The sequence below is a fragment of the Lonchura striata genome, chromosome 5, assembly GCF_046129695.1.
Source record: "Lonchura striata isolate bLonStr1 chromosome 5, bLonStr1.mat, whole genome shotgun sequence".
In the NCBI taxonomy this organism is placed as follows: Eukaryota; Metazoa; Chordata; class Aves; order Passeriformes; family Estrildidae; genus Lonchura; species Lonchura striata.
The window spans coordinates 62,609,399-62,629,869 of record NC_134607.1 but is presented as its reverse complement, the minus strand read 5'-3'; the positions used below and the strand labels follow the sequence as shown (position 1 = coordinate 62,629,869).

The window sequence follows — 20,471 nt, the reverse complement described above, 5'->3', positions numbered from 1 at the left end:
TGAATATAATATACATCCCTAAAGTTATCAAGAAAGAAATATCATATCATCATAGGCAAGCAATTTCCTAACAAGGGTGCCAGTGATTGCAAATATTTGGCTTAATAACTCAGGAAGCAACATCTAATCCTATGTCAACATCACATTTAACATTAAATAAATAATAAAACCTTCCTGCACCTATGTCCTAGCTAGTCCACTCAGAAAAAGGAATGCTTTTCCAAGCAAAACTTGAAAAAAAGAAAAACTATTGATTAAAAAAGTCATAAAGGAGAAAAAAACAAAACCAAATCACATTATTAAAATAAGTCATTAGTGATGCATGGATGACAAGATAATCTCTTGGCTTTGGGGCATCTGGCACATTTTCTCCTATTATAAAGCTGGTGAAAACTGAACAGGAAGTAATACAACCATCTCTGTGATATTGTGGTTAATGAATTATTATGTTTCTCAAGAGCAAGCAGCTTCACATCCTGTTACATATCTCTATTTTGATTTCCTTATATTAGACACAATTCAGAAAATGTTTGGGATTGCTGTGTGTAGCCACAATTTAGGCATTCTTCTCATGTCTAACTGAAGTATGATGCTGGAATTTCAAAAATAAATTTTACCTCAGCAGATATGATGTCACATATTAAAGGGTCTTTTCTTACCTGTATGTGTAAGGTCCTCTTTGTTCAAGTTTTGGTTGAGCCCCATCCTCCATAACCTCTGAAGGATTTAACACATGAAAAATCCAAAATTCCCTGTAAACTGAGCTTCCTGGCACAAGCCAATTTTTAAAAGCAGTGGTACCATTGACAATGACAGCTTCCTAAAAGTAAAAAAAAAAAAAAAATCAAAGTTAAAATTATCCACAAAAGAAACAAGTGAGAAGTTGCGTTTACTTTTTAGGTGATTGTTAAAGATTTCAAAGCAAACAGGCAAAAACCACCTTTTCATCATCAGTATGAGATGCACAACTCAGTTGGCCAACATCTGGAAACAGCATGACATTCCCGTTCAGTGAGAGCAAAAGTGAGACCCCCTAAAACAAATGAGCACAAAGCTGGTACAATTGCTGATGCAGCCAGGAGCAAAGATTTCCTATTTTTCCTATCTCCTCCTAGCTGTGGAGGGGCATTCCCTTAGTTCTCAAACACTTGCCAAGACCACTGATCATTTATAAAGGGAAAACCTTTGCTGGCTGAATGATACCCAGCAGGTTACAGAACCCATAAACTGCTTCTCACATTTGCAAATAGCCCAAGGGAGGAAATGAGAGTTTTGTCTGAACACTTGTCAGGCTCTAGATAACTTTTCACCCAGAGAAATCACATAGTGCTCATGAAGGTCTGCTTCTGTCACAGAAAGCTTTTGTCACCAAAACTGAGACTTTCTAAGAAATCTCTCTAATTCTGATAATATTTTATTAGGTAATTTTCCCAGATCTAAGGAAGAAGGACAAAACAGTACATTCTAGCGGAATAAACAGCTTTAAGTCTGTCCCACTCAGCCATATGGCAAATGGCAATTCAGGCCTCAGGACTGTACAGTGAGAAGGAGAGTTTTAAAGTATGTTACCTGTGTAGTCAGGGGAATGCCTGCTTTGCCTGGTCTGTAATCAGGCTTCTTTTATAGGATTTTCCCAAACCTCGGGATAATGTAATTTTTGGTGATAAAGATTCATTAAAGTGTTTTTCAATAAGAAGAAAAATCTAGGCTGCGTGTCTCCAACATAAAAGATGCTTTTCTTTATTAGAGTGATTGAAGATGAATTAGCTAATTTGCACTCATAAAGTCCAGAAATTAAAAGGCTCTAATTTCTCTGGAGAGCAAGGAAAGACATTTTAAATCAAAGGTTGCTAAATTTTTTTTCTAGCTTAAGTTTGTGCCTATAAAGTTCACTTAGCAATCACCAGGTAAACAAAATAGATACTGCCAGTTACTGGCTCCTGCAGTTAGAAACAAATATCACATCTTGGAGAACTCATAACACAGTCAGGGTTCTGCCTGTGAAAAGCATTTGCATGGTGGAGTCGGAAACACCTTGCTGGTGGTGTAAAGCACTGGGCTTGCTGCCTGAATGTCTGCTATAATTTATGTGCATTTTGTAAGAGGGGAAGGAAACCTTGCTACAGCAAGTGTGATACCATCTTGAGGCCTTGCACTCAAACCTTACAAGGTCAAAGATTGTCCCAGCTGTAGCCCAGCATGGACAGATCACCTCTTGGATGAAGAGGGAAAAGCTTACATGGTTCAGAAAGCACCTTCCCAGTTTTCACAGAGAATTGCTCCAAGAATCTGGGAGAAACAGGATGATATAAAAAGTGCAACTCAGTCTGACCAGTCTACCTGTGATCTGTACTCAGCAAACATGGGGACAGATGCCAGGATTTGACTTCCTAACTGTGTAAATGGAGTGGGCAAATTGTTAAATTTCTAGCACAAATAGGGTCATGAAGACAAACTAATCTCTTTAGAAGACAATACTCAAGAACAGAGAATAGAGTAGTGTCAACCTTGTGACAACAGATCTATTTCACAGATCTTAAAGTGGTATTACTTACATTTTAAAATTCTTCCCCTCCATCCATTCCCCTTCTCCTTGTAGCCCTCTGCCAGGGGTTGGTTGGGAGTGCAGATGATCTGCCAGCTCTGCCAGGTCATGAAGGGTGATTTGCAGCCCACCCTTCTCTGTGAGCTAATCTCTCTGTGGACACCCTTGGGGAACTCTTCAAGGGCACAGCTGATCTAACCTGGCAGGCAAAGGGGCAACTGGCTCCAGCAGTCCCCAGTTCCTGATCTATGACACCCTCTTCCTTTGGACCAGCTCTTATGCCTCAGGGAGCTGTTTCTACCTGCCAGACAGGAGGAACATAATTCCCTTTTTTTTTTTTTTTTTTTTTTTTTTTTTTTTTTTTTTTTGCATTCTGTATTACCTTTCTACCCATTAGCCATTTGGCTCAGGGGTCTGTGTAGGAGGAATCAGCATTAGAACATGGAAGCAGCAGGACAAAAGAAGGAGGGGGAAGGAAGATAACCAGACCATTATATTCAGTGGCATTTAGCCATTATTGTTAATAGTATTTCTCCCACAAAAGAGGTGTGTATGATTCTTTGTCCCATTGTTTGAGAGTGCAAATTGTGGGTTAAAGTGAAATAAAAATCTGGAGCTCTTTTTCATGTCTTCAAACTAATACCATCACACCAGCAAGCCCTTTGTTTTTACTGTTGGATCACTGCTGATCTCTCACTAAATATTACCCACCATCTCTGGCTGGGCAATTACGTTTCCCTAATAACGCTGCTGTGCTTTGGGATGTTATGAGAGGAGGAATAATTTTGGAAGCTAGCATGCAACTGGTAGTACAAAACACTTTTCAGCTCCCTAGTCCTTCTGCACAGGCTCTAATATCTCACACAATAGTTAACTACTGTCAGCAAAAGCATCTACACAAATGTGGTTGCTGCATAGCCAAGTCCATACCACCACCCAGCTGAGCAAGACTGAATGAACCAGGGGGAACTTTGACCCTTCTTTCTGACAATTTTCCCTCTCTAGAGGTGGGTCAGCTAGCAATGCATAAATTCAAGAAATGCTGAGCAGTCAGCAATTGAAACTTGCTGTACTTTGTTGATGCAAAGTAAATGAAGCCAAAAAAAAAAAAGACAAAGTTTCTGTCTTGACAAAGAATCTGGCCAGATGGACAAAAGATACCATTTGCAGGGAACTGAGAAGTGTCACAAATACTTTGGACGATAACAAAATTGTGTATGTTACACTGCCTACATAAACTGGAGGAAACAAACAATACAATTCTGTAAAACTGAAAAAGTAAAGCTCAAGAAAAGCAAATAATCTCCTCCCATTTTGCAGCTGGAAGAATGACTCTTATTACTTGTTAAATGATGATTATTAGCTTGTTACTAGCCTTTCTACTCATAATTTTGGATCATAGCTTTTATTTATTTCAGTCCTTGGTAACTGAATTCTGGGACTCAATAAAGCTTAAAATTGATAATGTGGGAATATATGTGGTTAGATCATTTGTGTTCTGCTGAGAGCCAGCAGTTGCTTTAGCTTCATTAGTTTGTATAAAGAAGGCATATGAATGTCACAAAGACAGTTTTAATTTAGAGGCGTTTCCAATGCCTCCAGTGGCTGAGGAGATATAATCTGGCCAATCACAGATCACAGATATGTAAAGACAAATGAATAAACATAATAATAGCTACAGTTGAAGGCCTTATTCCTAAAAATAACTGAGACTAACCCAGTCAGCACTGAGGCATTGTGGCAAGTCATTCACCTATTTGTATTATCAATTCATCAGGAATTAAATATATTATGTATTATTATGTGGCTTCTGTTCAGCCCCTGAGCTTATGCACTCAGGCAGAAAGCAGAAAATCTTAGTAAAGTAGTGATAAAGATTTTTTTTCTAGCAAAAGGATCCACTACCAATAGCTTTGAGTGGTTAAACCTAGCTGAGAAAAAAACCTATAACTGAAGCAGTGGGACTTTTGCCTAAAAAGATAATATTGTTTTACAGAGGGAAAGGCACAAAGTAAAAATTGAGTCATGTCATATCTTTTTCCAACAATCTCAGATAAAATCTTTCTGATTTGTTGTTTTCAATACTACTTTCCTTTTTTTTTTAATTTGAGTCATGATTTTATCTAGTATTGACAACAGAAATTATAATGTTCAACTTAAATGTGTAGAGTCAGTTAAAAAGGTAAATTTTTATAATCTCAAGCAAAGTATTTCTTTGTAGAGAACTCTGAAAATTCCATTTCACTCATAACTCTACTAAAATCAATTTTCCAAACCCCTAAGACCTTAATGGAAAGTTCTCTCCCCACTGGACAGATTCAGTGTTCGTAGAAATTAGGACAGGACTTCTGCCCTTTGGTCCTGAAACCAAAGGCACCTTTCCATTAATAGTATCAGAGCTGAAATATTTTAGGACTAATCTCCTTGGGTGGATCTCTGCCAAGGTGGTGCTGCTGTTGGTGTCATTTTAAGTGCACTCTTCAAGTCACAGTTTCTTTAAAGAGCCTTGAAAATAATTCAGAACATATATATATATATATATATATATATATATATATATACAGACACACACATATATATACACACACACACATATACACACACACACATATATATATACATAGATATATATTTTTTTTTTAACTCTGTCCTCTGTTGGAGGTTAGAGTTGAAACAACTCATCCAAATTTTTGGAGGCTCAGGTAAAGCAGGCTGGGACTAGGAAACATACCATGTTTTCTGATTTGAAGCAGAGATGTCTGATAATAAATTGGAACAAATGAAGATGTGACATCTGGGTGTTTTATGTGACATGGATTTTGTTTGGTTTGTCTACTCATGGACTGCTGCTCATGGGTGGAGCACAGCACCCACCCACCCACCAGGAGATAACAGCCAAGAGACTCAGAGTCTCTGTCCAATTCCTAAGGACACCTCAGATTTTCTGTACACTTGCAGATGCTTTCATTTTGCTTCAAAAATAGTTTGCAGCCTTCCAGCACAATAAACTCTGACGTTTACTCCGGCTAATCTCCAAGTGACTGCAGTAAAGGAGATATGAAGCTGGTAAAGTGTAAAGATGTGTGCTTAAGGGAAGCTTAAGAGAAGCATGGTTAGACTACTGCTGCTAGCAGAAAAGGACAAAAAAACCTATTGATTGCATCGATTTTTGAAATTAAAATTCCTCCAATTCATTGGGAGGTGCTAAGAATTCATCTGGACTTGATTAATCTTGCTTTAGAGTAAATGGATAATAATGTTATTTGACTAAGCCTTGATAACAAGTTAATTTAGGGCAGTTTGTCTTGCTATAGTATGGAGTGTCCTAAAACTATTCAACATTTGTTATCCTAATCCAGCAATAACATTTGATAGCAACATACATTTCCTCCAAAAATATAGAATTGGTCCTAGTACCGTGCAATAGACAAGAATTTATTCTGAGATAGGACAGCCAGAGGAAAACCTAGTGGTTTTTGTTCAAGCTTTGATTGTCAAGAATTTAAGAGAAGATTTTACCTTTACTGGTTGTGTCTTAAAGAGTTTTTACCTTTCATTAGAAATATGGTGTACTGAGTTTTGTTTTCACCCAGTGGGTGAGGACATCTTTTGTATTTTTCCTCATACGAGTACAAATGGAAATAACACAGATTCCATAAGCTGGAAAAGACCTCCAAGATCATCCAGTTTGATTGAAGTGCTTACTAAACCACATCTTGAAGTGCCATATCTACTACACTTCCAGGGCTGGTGACTGCAACACCTCCCTAGGCAATCTGCTCATATAAATGCTTACAGGCCATACCTGAAAGAACATCTCACTCTTGGCTCTTCTCCTGTCCTACAGTCACTATTGTTAAGAAATTCCAAACAAATCTGTCATGGAAGCTGATCTGTTTCTACCAAAGGTTTTTCATAAAAATTACATTTCCAAAAGTGAAATATTTCCAAAAAAAATGTATTTTGAACACCCTCTGCTTGGCAGATCTGTTTCTTTTGCAGTCAGCTCTATATTATCTTAAATGTAACTGCAATGAGTAACAAATTTGTTTTTATTAACAGACCTTTCATCAACACAGCAAAATAAGAATTAATTAAATTCAAGTCCTTCCGGAGCATCTGCTGAACTGATCACTTATTTCAGCAGTTGTACCTGGGCCCATCTTGTCTGAAATGGAATTGTCTCAAAGTCATATTGTGTCATGGAATAGTCAGCACATTAAACAGAAAGACAATAGTCTGGTATGACTTGTGCTTAGGAAAACAACATATCTATTTACTTAAGTAAATAAAGCCTCTACAAATGTACTCTTTTATGTTTTATGTGATTACTGGTACATTTTTTTTATATATACACATCAAACAAGTTGCCTTGAAATAGGTACAAACATATGAAACATGATCACAATGAAGAAAATTAAAAAGTGGTTGAGCAGAAAATTACTCCCTCTAATGCTTTTCCACTACAGACTCATGCAGGTATAATTGAGTATGTAGACATTTGCAAACCATGCTGTATAACTGGTTCATTACTGTTAGTAAATGGATGAACACATAACACTGCCAGTATTTCTAATTTGCTTTCAAAATATTGAATGGTCAGGACTAATTTAAGTAAGTATTCAATATAAGGAGATTAAAATTTTTAAATTTATGTGTTTTTTAGAAAACACATCATTTCCTCAAGATGGCAAACAAAATTGTGACTTTTTTGTAAAATGTTGCAAGGTGGTTGAGACATTAACTAGTGAGATTTTTTTTTAATTTTTCTATAAACCTTAAAATTCTTTAAATTCTTGAAAAATACAATAAAAATTGCAAAATTCCTCTACAGGTTGGTTTTAATTAGATTGCCTCAAAAAAAATGATGATGTTTTATAGGAGCCATTTAAATTTTTTTTTTAAATGATACTATAATATAGCCAGGGTCTCAACAGGCCCTGTTCAACAATGTCAGTTTAACATTTCCTGACAGTTCATGTATCCACCTCCTCAACTGACTACAATAGCTATTGAGTTAAGGCTACTCCTCCAGAAGAGCCTTTGGATAAGTGTCTCCAGGATGTCCACAGTCTTCAGCACCACAGCAGGTAAATAGCAGAACTAAACAATAGCCAAAGATCATAAGATTTTCAGATTTTTAACCATCAGAGAACCATCCTTGGATGCAGCGACTCCAAGGAGATTTCATGTCACCATTGTGGACACGCCAGGGCATTCCACTCCAGATTATTTAAACCCCCAGTTATGTACACTTTTCAGCAAAGATCTAACAGATTTTTCTTTTCTAGTTTCTTTACATAAAAATCTAGATTTTAGGGACAGAAAATAATCTAAAAAATCAGAGAAAACTGTGTCTGCCAGGTCTAAAATGTTCTACTTCAATCAATCTTCACACTCAAAATGGACAGATGCATTTTATTAGATCCTCCAGTCATGTGGAGAACATCCACTTGGATCATACAGTCACAGAATGTGAGGTAAATACACAAAGTGTAGGATTCAATTCTGCAGCAGAAGACTGTTTACATTATTTGCAGTATATAAATATAACTGCATAGAGTGAGTACCAAAGTATGAAAATAAAATTTAAAAAATAAAAATAATATTTAAAAAAGAAAAAAATAAGGAAAAATGAAAAAATCATAAATACAATAAAAATAAAACCGACTTCTAAATTTCATTCTGAAAACACAATATTTTTAGCTTCTAATATGAAGCACATTAAGAGAGAGCAAACAAGTGAATGTGGAAATATAATTATTATATTTATAAAAATTTTGCTGTTGCATGTATTTCCAGGGAAGTTTGGAACACCTAATTTATAAAAACTATGTTTAACAAATAAAAAAAAATAAGAAAGAAACAGACCCAGAACATAAGATTTAAAAATAATGAATATTCAATAATGACAAACCATATGCCCTAGGGAGGTGGAAAAAAAAAAAGTACCTTTTGTACTGCTTTGCCTATAAGATTATCTCCAACTGGTATTAGAACTCCTCCGAAGATAGCCAGTACAGCACCGATGATGGCCCCAGTGAGGAGCCCACAGTTTCTGTTACAGCCCATTCTTCTTTTTTGTTAGGGTACAGGTAAGCAGTGTACAAATATCCTTGCTGTAAGGCTTGATGTTTTTCCTCTCTTCCTGGTCCCAACAGACACACTGATCTTCCTCAGAGAAGCTGCTAATATAAGCAGAAAGTGAACAAAAATCAAATTCCAAAGCTCGAAGTACAAAGTACATGACATGAAGCAGGTAGGAAGATAACGAGACAAAAACAGCCAGCCAGAAGCCAGCCCCTGGCAAAAAAATAAACAAAACAAAACAAAACAAAAACCAACCAAACAAAAAAAATCAAACAAAAAAACCCCCAAAACAAACAAAAAACCAACAAAAAAGCCAAAAAAACCCTAAAACCAAACTAAACAAACCAACAAACTTGCAGGTACTTTTGATTTATTGCCAATTGCTTATTACATATGATTATCTTTCTTCACTCCAGTTGCCAAAACAAACTGGTAAGGTTTTTTTTTCATAAGTCTTTTTTTTTTTTGTTGTTGGCTCTGTTGCATTAGGGCAAGCTGTCACTGTAATTATTCATATGACATTCTTCCTGATGTAGACATCTTCAAATCCCCCTCTGCCAAAGGAGGAGGCTATAGATAGCTCTGCTTTTGTCTCAGCCTGCCATGGCCATGGATCCCACTCCAGGCAGAAGCAGGAGTTACCCTGCTCTGGCATCAGCTCCCCTGGCTGTTTCTGCCTTGTGCCAGTAAAAAAAGTCCTCAAGGCCCATCAGCACCTTGGTGGAAATTGCTGCCTCTAAAGGGAGGCACCCACAAGAAGCCTCTTTCAGATCTCTATCAGTCCTCTACTGAACTGGTAGATGTTGCAGCAACATCACAACAAAGGCACGACTGGATTTTCCTTTTGGAGCTGATTCTTAGCACCAGCAAATTTCATCAAGCCCAGTTGCTTTATGGAACATCAGAGTTTTTAAAGCAAGACTCAAACTTGATCTTTGAAAGAGGTAATTTCGAGATTATTCAGTCTCAGAAGAAAAATGTCTGTGATTAGTCATTGGAAAATAAGATCTGCTAGTAATATATGTTAATATGTCTTACAAACGGTCCCTAGTGAAAGGGATTGTAAAGAAAATCAGAATGATGTTCATGCTGAAGTGGTAAAATATAAACTCACAGTGATTTTCAGGTTTTTTTATTGTTTATGAATAACTGAGACAATGAGCTGCTTAAGTTTCAATTTTTTCTTTATCATTATGAATTAATCAAATACACAGAATTTGCAAGTTGGTTATTTGCTTTAGACCTCCAGTTAACAGAAAATCTGCCCTTTTCTGTTTTAGATGTCACTGTCCATGTCTTTTTTATTCTTACTAATTTATGTTTGTTGACATGTTGTGAACACCTCTAAGTCAATTTGTAAGCAGATTAATTAAGAGTTAATTACACATTCAAGGTAAAACGCAGAGAGAAAGAAAACAGAAAAGTTAAGTGGAAGAACAGCACAACCAGTTTGCTCATGAGGACTTAAGGGACCAGAAGGACTTCATTAATTTCTAAATAGTAAAGCAGCTGTAGGAACAGTGTGTGTTCTTTTTCCTTAATCAGTTATGTGATCCTTTTATCACATACAGGATGTACAACATGGCCTAGCAGATTAGGTACCATGGTCAGCGGGCCACTGAAGTGTCCTTCCTTGCCATCCCAAACTCACAGTTATGTCACATCCCTACCTGGCACCAGACACCTCCCTGTAACTGCATTGGATTCCCACCTTCTGCCTGCTCTTGTGTTAGCAGCAGGTTATGGCTCCCTAGCCTTTAACAATGTCTATTTCTGTACGTTTGAGATTGTTTGGTATGTTAAGAATTTCTCCTTGGATATTTTCAAGCAGGATGACCAAAGGACTGTTTGCAGTCTTTGGAAAATATCCCTACTATCCTTACAATAAAAGTCAGCCTGTCTGTCTACCTACCACCAAGTCATTCCATGTGGTTCCCACTCCAAAGCCATTAAAGGCTCTTTGATGTAGTGGATGTGTTTAATCACAAATTTCAAAGCGTATTTAAGTTAGAAATTTATTAGACTTGAGGAACTTTGAAGTGAAAATCACTAGGACCAAATCTCTCATTGCTGTGGTTAGGTGAGATCAGGATCTTCAGTTTGGCAAAGGCAGATCTGTAAAAGGCAACTAATTGGGCAGGTGGCATGGGCATTTGAAAATCTGATTGCTGTTACACATTGTAGTAAATCTAAGGAAAAGCAGACATCCTCACTTAAATCAAATTCTGAAAAGTTACTACGTCTACCTGAAATTTTCCCCAGTACAATCAGACTGTGTGGTAACACACACTTTAAAAATTTAAAATGAAAATTAGTTATTTCAGAAATGTTTAAGGTGATATTTTAGATATCATCAGACTTTTTTTTCTTGACTTACATACTGAAGATTTTCAAATTCCACGCTAACACACTTTACACCAAAATACATTTCCATCTAAGTTTCTATGAGCTTTTCCAGTGATTTTATCTTGTTTTTGGTGGACTAGGCATCTCTCACGAGCACTAACAGTAAACAACTAGAAAGCAAGTGACTGCTAAAAACTTGTGTCTATTCCAAGCTTCTGCAAATTGAAAAATATTCACCCTTCTCCCACCAAAAACAATGCAATAGCAGTCTAGACATCCCAATTTATGCAATTCAAATTATAAATTACACAACTGCAAGTTAAGAGCACTCGCACTATAACACTCAATTCAGATAGAAGTCAACACACTATTCTCATTTATCAGAACTGAATTTAAAATATGAAGATTAAGGTAGAAATTTCCAATGAAAATGCACTTTCTGGAAATTTATATTCAAGTGAAAATTATATACCTTAAGCAGAATAGAAAGTGCCATAATGAAATTAGCTGTGGTTTATGATGCTATTGTATCATTAGACTCAGATTTGACTACAGGATTAATAAGATTATTCATCCCATTCTAGAGTGTTTGGTATGTACTTTTAAATACTGTTTCAAAGATCCTTAACAGAATATTAATTAATAACAATTAAAATGGTCCATTCAAATCTCTGAAAGACAATTTATAAGCAACTGTATAGAAGGAAAGATGAAAAATGTTATTAAATTCTTTCTTCACTATTTAACTTAGACTTCTGTGCATGTCAGCTTAAAGCAAGCCCTTATACAATACAAATTATCTCATCATATATTTGATGTTCTTTGAAATTATAGTTTCATGCTTTTTAACTGCCACAGTGAATGCCATAAAATTTTCTTTAAAATATGCATTTTTTTAAGAAATTCACATGACTCCAGGACTGTATTTTCAAGAATATTAAATAACGAAATACAGATTGCAATTGGAAAAGCCAGCCATGCTGAACATAAAATACTGCTGTTATCATAGTAACAAAGCATTTCACTAATCCATGTAAAATGTCTCTTTTTCTTGCAAGCAGCTTTGTAAAATCCTTCCCTTTTATTTTGCATTAAAAAGAAATATTTTCAAGATCTTCCACCCAACTGACTTTAAAAATGTTCCTGAGGAAAACCCTCTGATTTTAAATGTTGTAGTATATGACTCACCTTGAATAAGGGCGACTGATTTTTCAGCTGAACACACAAGTACTTAGCACATGACTTGCATCAAGTTACCAGCAGACAAGAATCTAAACCTCCCCACCAAGCACATAGGCTGTGAACTAGGAGGGAGTGTTTATATATTACAAGAGACGTCAGTTCCCTCTTTTATCTTTTTTTGCCAGAAGAAAAAGTTAAGTTGTTCTGCTGCTGGGGGAAGGGGTTATTTTTGCAGCCTGACTAAAAGCCACTACCTACATCTCGTGGTAGGACACTTAGCAACTGCAATCTTTATCCAAGTTTGAGCCAAGTGAGTCAAAGGTCAAGGAGACAAAAGGGTAACTTACTTACTTGATTTCTGGCCACTTCTTCTTTCATAACATATTTGCATTTTACTCATCATGATAGTGTATTTTCAATTAAGAAAAATCAGGAAATTTCAGAATATTTTTAATAGGATTTTTTTCAGGTATCAGATACAATATTTCCTTGCCAAGTGCTAAGGCTCTTCCTATTTTACTGTAAGTTAAATGAACATTATCCCAAAAAAGCTTCCTTTTCTGAATGTATCTAAAAACCATTTATTTTTACACTAACTTCTCTATCAATCAATGTGTTACTCCTTCACATTTTCTACTACTGAATAATAACAGTTTGACAAGCTTTTGCAGAGATATTTTATAAATACCTCTTTATCTCAGGGGAATTCAATGAATGGATTATTTTAAAATATTCTTCTGGCAGCAGAAAGAGAAAATTACTTTTTTTTTTGTTTAATTATGAGACAGAAAAAATATTCCTAAAAATAGGTTCTTAGGTCCAGGCTTTCATGTTACAGCACTGAATAGTTTGCAATTCACAGGTTTAGTATTTTCTATCTGTTTTGACTGACTGCTGTTCTGTAATTTTATGTTGCTCTACTTGGAAGCTTAGCTTTTGTGGGAAAATCTGCCTTTTTCAAATCTATTTCTGCTAAGTAAATCTAAGGTGGATGAAAATTAATAAATGTGAGGTTTTCACCTCCTAGTAGTGAAGGCAAGGCTGAAAGTGAGACTGGTCATTTGAAAACAACTTTTTGTGCAGTTTTCAATAAAAGGCTTGCTGCCAGGGCAAGCTCAGGACCCTGAATAACTCCAGTTTCTCATCCTTGAAAAGTGCAGAAATCTTGTTTTCCTCTATTTTCTGATTAAAAAGGGAAGTTTAACTACTGAAAGTTAAGCATTGCTCCACACTGTGCTCACCATGAACTACTTTTATTGTCAGTAATTGTTTCTATTGTACATGTCGTCCTTGGATGGTTTCCTGAGGATGTTCTTTTTTGGGATCACTACTGCCCTGTGGAGAGGTTCCCTACCATGCTCATTTTCTCTGTTTGCAGTGTGTGGAAGTCAGTGATATTTTCCTTCATGAGGAAAATATCTACTGGGATTTTTTGTTGGAATATGCTACTGTTGACGTAATGATGTTCAGTTTTCAACATATGCATGCTCAGCTGTACCACCCAATGTTATGATTTACAATATCCTACTGTCATCCTGCATAAGCAAAATCTCTTCCAGCAGCAGTGCTTGGCAGTGAAATGAGGAATGAAATGAGGACTGCCTGGTTCTACTGCAGAAACCAGCTAAAAGGATGGAAATCTGGAAGGGAAGATGTAAACTTTTGGATGTCAGTCATTCCTGTTTCTTAAAAACAAACTGAAATAAACCATAAGTATTTAATGGTCCTATGTCCTTTGACTTCATATTAGAGTTCAGAGGTTGCAGAGGAGAAAGTAGAGACACACAGCAACAGAAGGAGGACACAGAAACCAAACAGCTGTGTAGTTCATGATAGTCCCTAGTGGTGCAACCACAAACAAACTGCTCCACAAGGAAAAGTCAAAAAGAAGAAACAGAGTACATGACACTCACATGCCTCATGAAGACACAGAAAACTGCAGAATGCAAAAATGGGAAGTGATATTTTTATTTCCAAATGAAGTCCACATACATTTTCTGGAGGAAACATACTACTTACAAGAAAATGCTGAAGAGATGAGGGTTATTTATAGTTTTTGTATATATCTCATAGTAGGCCCTTTGGAAAACAGTTTCTTTGGGGTGCTATCCTACATGCCTTCAGACTCCTAAATAGGTTGTCTCCCCCTTTCTCTTTCTTTTTCTTTTCCATTTTTTTTTTTTTAATATTAAGATCTATTCTATCAGACATACATTTATGGTATACATACAATTTGAATTTTCAAGATGATTACATAAACATTCCCACATTCCTGTAGGAATTCTTTGTTGCACAGTGTAGCACATCATGAGTTTATATTCCTGTGTTTCCCAGTTATTACACTTAGAATTTTTCTTCCACTGCCTATTATGAATCTTATAAAAACTAGTGTTAACATTAATTCTTTTTCAGATGTGGAAATGTTAGCATATGTTAGGTGACATTAGAAAGCAAATTAGAAAGCTCCAAGAAAATCCTGTCTCTACTTTTGCACCCTCTGAACTTTTTAAAGACATTAACTGTTAAAAAACATCCAACAAAACCTACTCTGTTATTGTTAGGTAAAATGCCAATCCCTGGGGCAAAAGATTAGGCTAATATTTTCAGTATCTAAAACACGATTTTCTATAAGCTTTTGGGTACTCTCCCTGGTTTTGAGACAAATTATATTAACCTGCTTTCCATGGTAAATTAATGCACAAATGTATTGCTTATCCAGGTTATACTATTAGCATCATTTTATGATGCTAATAGTGGTTTCTATTATTTCTACTGAAAATCCTGTTGTCACCACTCAGTAACCCTCTGGCTTCTTCACAGGAAGTGGGAAAGTCCCACAGGAAGGGTTGTATCTTGCTCAGTAGTGAAAGATTAAATAATTAAACCTGCCCCCCTCAAAAGGAGACAAACTTTTCACGTGCACAAAAAAAAAAAGAAATAACCTATGGCTTCTGTCCCCAAATAAGTTATTTCTGATTCACACAGTCGTGTTCACCCATGTGCCCTTAGTTCTACTGAGAAGGAGAATGATGCAAATGAAACATTGGGAGGAGAAAAAAGAAAAGTGTGCAATATGCCACGAGCTGGGTGAGACTTTTGTCTTATTGTGTGTACTGGAGATACTAAGAGGTATTTCTTTATAGGGATACTTTAATCGATATTTTGTATCCATTAAAGTTAATTTGATTTCCTAAAGAAATTAAAACCTTCTGTATATCACATCATCACATAGTACATGAGAAAATTCAACAATTCACTGCACTTCTACTTCAAAAGAGCCATTCTAGAGTGGACGTGTATCTTCAGGTATTGCAAGTAAAGAACATGAATAAAAAACACACAAAATAATAAAATAATAATACAGAACTAATATCATTCCTGAATTCCACATTCACTATTTCTGTCTCATCTGTTCTCACAGTGACTGTTCTTTTGTGTGACCTGATTTTCCAAAAGCCATAGGATAGAACAGAGTTTTATAAGTCAGGTCACTTTACATAAATAAAGGAAGAACAAAGATATCTTAGTTGTTTCAGTATTCCTTTTACTATCTTATCTATACAGCTCTAAAATAAAAGAAGGGCATAGTTTCATGTTGTTTTCTTTTCTTGTTTAAGTTAGTTCCAAATACTTGTTACCGATAAACTTACCCAGCTAAAAGTAGGCATCTGGAGAAAAATTTATTTTCTTTCCTCTCACTAGAGATGAATGTACTTGAAATATTTTCTTAGACAAGACTATATAGAATCATACAATCATACAATCATTAGGCCTGGAAAATACTGCCAACCTTTGACCATGTACCACCATGTTCACTAAACCATAAGTGCTACAGCTATTTATTTTTGAACAGTTCCAGGGAGTGCATATCTTTTAGAGGTACTGCAGTTAAAGGCTCCCCTTTAACTGCAAAGCATCTAAACAATGGACTTAAGTTAGGCATCTAATGATTCGAATGTTAAAGTTAGAGCAATTCCACTCAAAGTCCCCAGACAGGTCTTTCATTTCCTCTCCTCATCAGTGCACCATACTGATGGTACCAGAATAGCTCTACAAGGTTCTGCTAAATGCATACAAGTTATGAAACAAAGAAAATTCAAGAAGAAAACTCCAAAATATTTACCAGTTGGCATTAATGGAAAGTTTGGACAAAGACTGCAGACATGTTATTACGGTTTTTTGCTCAGCTCACATCACAGATTTTACCACTGCTGTGTTGGCCTTCAAGGATTGCCAATGCATGCCCTGAGTCATACTCCAACCACTCATATCAGCCATTCTTCAACCTCCTGAAAAAAGTATCCTCCACAACATGCATTAATATCTTATTTTCTTCACAAGAGCTTGGAAGACTCTTATCAAACTGTTGTGTAGCTCCTTCATTACCCACCAGAGACTCCCAGACGTATCTTTCCCAGCTCTGTTAAGTGTTAGGATCTAAGGTCCTGTCCCTTGTGGTTCCCAATGTGTCCTGACGATATGGAAAAACATCCTAAAATACCAGTGGCTCAAGCCAGCTTGGCAGCAGTACACTGGAAACAGTGTGATATATTTGGCTCCTGCCACTGATGAGTTCCTCTGTCAAACTGTAATGAAACTCTTTAAGGGGAAAATGGGTGATAGAAAACCCAGAAATTGCTTAAGTTGTTTTTTCCCCTAGATATATTGCTTCTGGGCTCTTCACTGTTTTTGGCATGCATAAGCTACTGCCTTTCTCAGTCCTCAAAATCACTTTTAAAATTTGTTTTCAAGTGATTCTAGCAGGGGGATTAGGTGAAGAAATCCCAAGAGCAGCAGGGATAGACCAGACTGATTCTTCCAGTCCTGTGGGTTTATGTCAGACTAACTCAGCAGATAGATAGGAGGGAACTTATTAAAACAGAATCAAATACAGAAACTGTAATATTATAATAAAAGTTTCTTGTGAGTATCAAACCGTGAATGTCTATGAAAATCTCTTACTGAAAGGGTTGTGTTGGTCTATTAATGTTTTTGAAACATAAGTGTTGCCCCAAAAATTATAATTCATCACCCAGTGTGCAGTGAGCCAATCACACACAGAGCCAAGGGATTTCAAATTTCATATTTGCACAAAGATGGGTATTGTGTGGTGAATTCACAAAGTTATCAGCCCAAGTAAAAAGGATAAGGATTCTTTATATGCTGTTAATTTTTATATGTTCTGCTTATCTAATATATTCAGTGTTTAGTATTTGACTATTTCTCAGTTGTGCTGAGATGACTTCTTATCTTGGATGGCCTGGTGCTCATCAGTGTTACAATCCTATTATTGTTAGGCTGGCTTTCTTAATTTCTTCTTATCTTTGGTGTCCTGCAATAGCAGATTCTTCTTCGCAATCTTTGTTACTTCCCTGTGTCTATGACATTTGCAACAAGTCAGGCCCTGAAATGTAATATGGTAATGCTACTGAGAAAAAAATTTGTCTTAGACAACACAAGGAGGGCACAGAGAGGAGGCTCCAATGGCAAGAGACAAAAATTTTAAAGCAAACATCTTCTGAAAGCCAGGAGAAATTTAACAAATCTTGTCCCTAGTTGGATATATTCCACTTCTTGCAAAACTCTTCTCCTTAGATCAGAAGTCATTTAATAATGGAGTAATTCTAAAATCTTTCACTAGTGCAATACCTGGTTGAGAAATAGTCACCATAATGAATCATCCCAGACAATGTCACTGGTTTTGAATGGGTAGTCCTTATGTTAATTTTTGCCTACCAGCTACACTGTAATTTTGTCTCTGTAATAATTAGGAACAACATATGTACAGGGGATTTTTCCAGTTGTAAAGACCTAAGTTTAAGGTCAACTTCTTGGTGATTTCTCAAGTACTGAAGACCTGTCAAATGACTGACACCCTTACCTTTCAGTTTACATGTTCCAGACCTGGAGCATGTCCTTGGTCTGAACAACTTACAGAAGCTCTTCCCTGGGCCTTCAGTCCAGCCTCAAACACCAAAGCCAAGCCATCAGCTTACTGCTAGGAAAAGCCCTGCTCCTCATCAGGCACAAGAAGAAAGTTTGACTGAAGCTACCCTGGGGCAGCTGCCAATTCCACTTAGGGAATCAGAAGTGATGGCTGGAATAGAGAAAAATTTATTGTGATACAAAAAAGGACTTTTTTTCCTTTTCTCCATATTTTTCTTGAGAAGATATTTAATTACCACAATAAAAGATTCAAACATAATTCACACACAGACACAAAACAAAAACCCCAACACTGAAAAATAAAATTACCCTTGCCACAGGAGATCCCTTGGCAGCAGCTGAAAATCTACAGAGATTATGAAAAATTGTGTAATATCACAGTTTACTGAGAAATATTAACACTATGAAGAACAGAGCAGTAGAAAAAGTACTAGAAGTGATTTCTGTGCACTAGCAGTAAATTAATGAAGGAATTAATAGATATCCTGAACTTCTCAGATCATGTAATTTTTAGTCTTAAATATGGCATTATTCTTTCAGATGAAGACATGTTACAGAAATATGCATATAACTATCAGTTACAGAAAAAAAATGTAGTTGCAAAATACAGCAATTTAACCCAAACCCCTTACATTTCTGATCATTTTCCTGGTTGTGCCAATTATATACATGTTTTTGAAGTCTCACTTGAGCACAGAAAAAAACCCAACCTAAGCAACTACAGACTGCACGTTTTTTTATGAGTAGGATATTTTTGCCAAATTAAAAAATTCACTGAGTAATTATAGCCATTTTGTCAGTTGTCAAGAAAATAAATAATTAAAATAGCATATGATTATGCTATATTTATTGGGTTGATCTCAGGACTTCCATATATAAATGAAATTATATTACATCAGCATATTTATTATACATTATATATTATTTTATATTTGTACATATGCACATAAATTAAAGTCTTAAAACTACACTGAAATGCATATATATGCTTTTTCCTCTAATTAATAATGATACAATTTCCATAATGAATAATTATTACAGTATTTTTCATTTATTGCTTTATATCACAGTTATTAAATGTATACAGCCACAAACTTGATATCTCATCTCATATTTTTATAATGTATGCATTTAGTTGTTTATATAATATACTTTCATATACAAGATAATGATTAACAGGCAAATTATTAATACATTTTTTGCTGTTAGTTTCATTACATTTATTTCTAATTGCAATGTACAGTGAAATATTAGCAATATATGCAACATTATCAAGATAGCAAGTTAAATAATTTGATTACCAGTATACTTATTCTTTATAAATTTTAGTGAATGGACTTTTGTTGGATTTATAGACAGTCAAGAAATAGAGTCAATAACATCTCTCTTTGCTTTCAATAACTAGCAGTTAGGAGCACTTTGTAAGTTATAGGATGCAACAATACACTTACAAGAAGTTTTTACAACTTCCAGCTGTGTGCTCAGTCTGCCTCTAGCTCAGGAGCAGAATCACGTACCTGTATGGAGGGAGAGCTGCTCTCACAACTCTTGCCACAAGGAACTGCAGAGGTGCAGAAGAGCCTGCAAATTTACCTCCTAATTTACAGTAAATTAGAGCTGCTGTATCAGCCCCAAGCAGCCCTGCTGCCCCGTGCCCCACCACCCCGCTGAACTTGTATCAGCCACAACAGAAAGTTGCACAGGCCTTTTAAACTCCCTTGTAGGTAAGCTGTCTCAAGTTATAAGGACTTGTGAAACCTCTGAGCCCGAGATAATACCTTCTCAACACTTTTGCTTTACAAGACCAATACTAAGAAATCCTTTCAAGACCAGCCTTTGCCTCTGGTCCCTTCAGACTCTGCAATAGCCCAGAACTTGGAGGCAATGGACTGGGTCCTGTTGCCAACCCAGAGCAAGTTCCATTGACTCTTTGCAGTAACTCTTTGCAAACACAGACTAATCCCATTTAATCCCCACAAAGTCCTGGAAGCCAGATAATACATGTCGTATTGAGGTAATTCTTCAGATTTGGGCTTACTATGTTTATTTACACCAAGCAGAGAGACAGGTCAGGATGAGGGATCCCAGCTGTGAGTACAGCTGTTAAAATTCATGGGGCTCTATAATATTTCCACAGGCTTTCCTTCAGAATTTGGTTGTCTAAATAAACATCTAGGACAAGTGGCAGGGCTATTGCCTCCTCTGCCTGTCTTTTTGGATCTTTGCTAAATCCTTTTATCATAGCAGGGCTGATACTTTTCTAAAATTATTAAATTATTATTAATTAAGCATGGTATTATTATTTTTTTATTTGAACAGCCTATTGACGACCTCCTTCCAGAAAGTTACAGCAAAAAGCAAG

The 20,471-nt window shown here is 36.1% G+C and overlaps 1 protein-coding gene across 3 annotated transcripts in view; it reads right to left on the bottom strand.

The window, feature by feature from the left end:
* The window catches only part of CD36 (CD36 molecule (CD36 blood group)), a 29,767-nt gene extending 13,128 nt beyond the window's left edge, over positions 1 to 16,639 (bottom strand). The window contains exons 1-3 of one of the 3 annotated variants that reach the window (XM_021528833.2): positions 16,554 to 16,639; positions 8,498 to 8,733; positions 660 to 820 (exon numbers count right to left, since the gene is read on the bottom strand). In XM_021528833.2, coding sequence (XP_021384508.1) covers positions 660 to 820; positions 8,498 to 8,617 — 281 coding nt within the window. In that variant the 5' untranslated portion in view covers positions 8,618 to 8,733; positions 16,554 to 16,639. Of the gene's footprint in view, positions 1 to 659; positions 821 to 8,497; positions 8,734 to 12,169; positions 12,368 to 16,553 lie in introns of those variants that run through there. The other 2 variants (XM_021528832.2, XM_021528834.2) reach the window with 2 other exon arrangements.
* Positions 16,640 to 20,471: the final 3,832 nt, after the last annotated feature.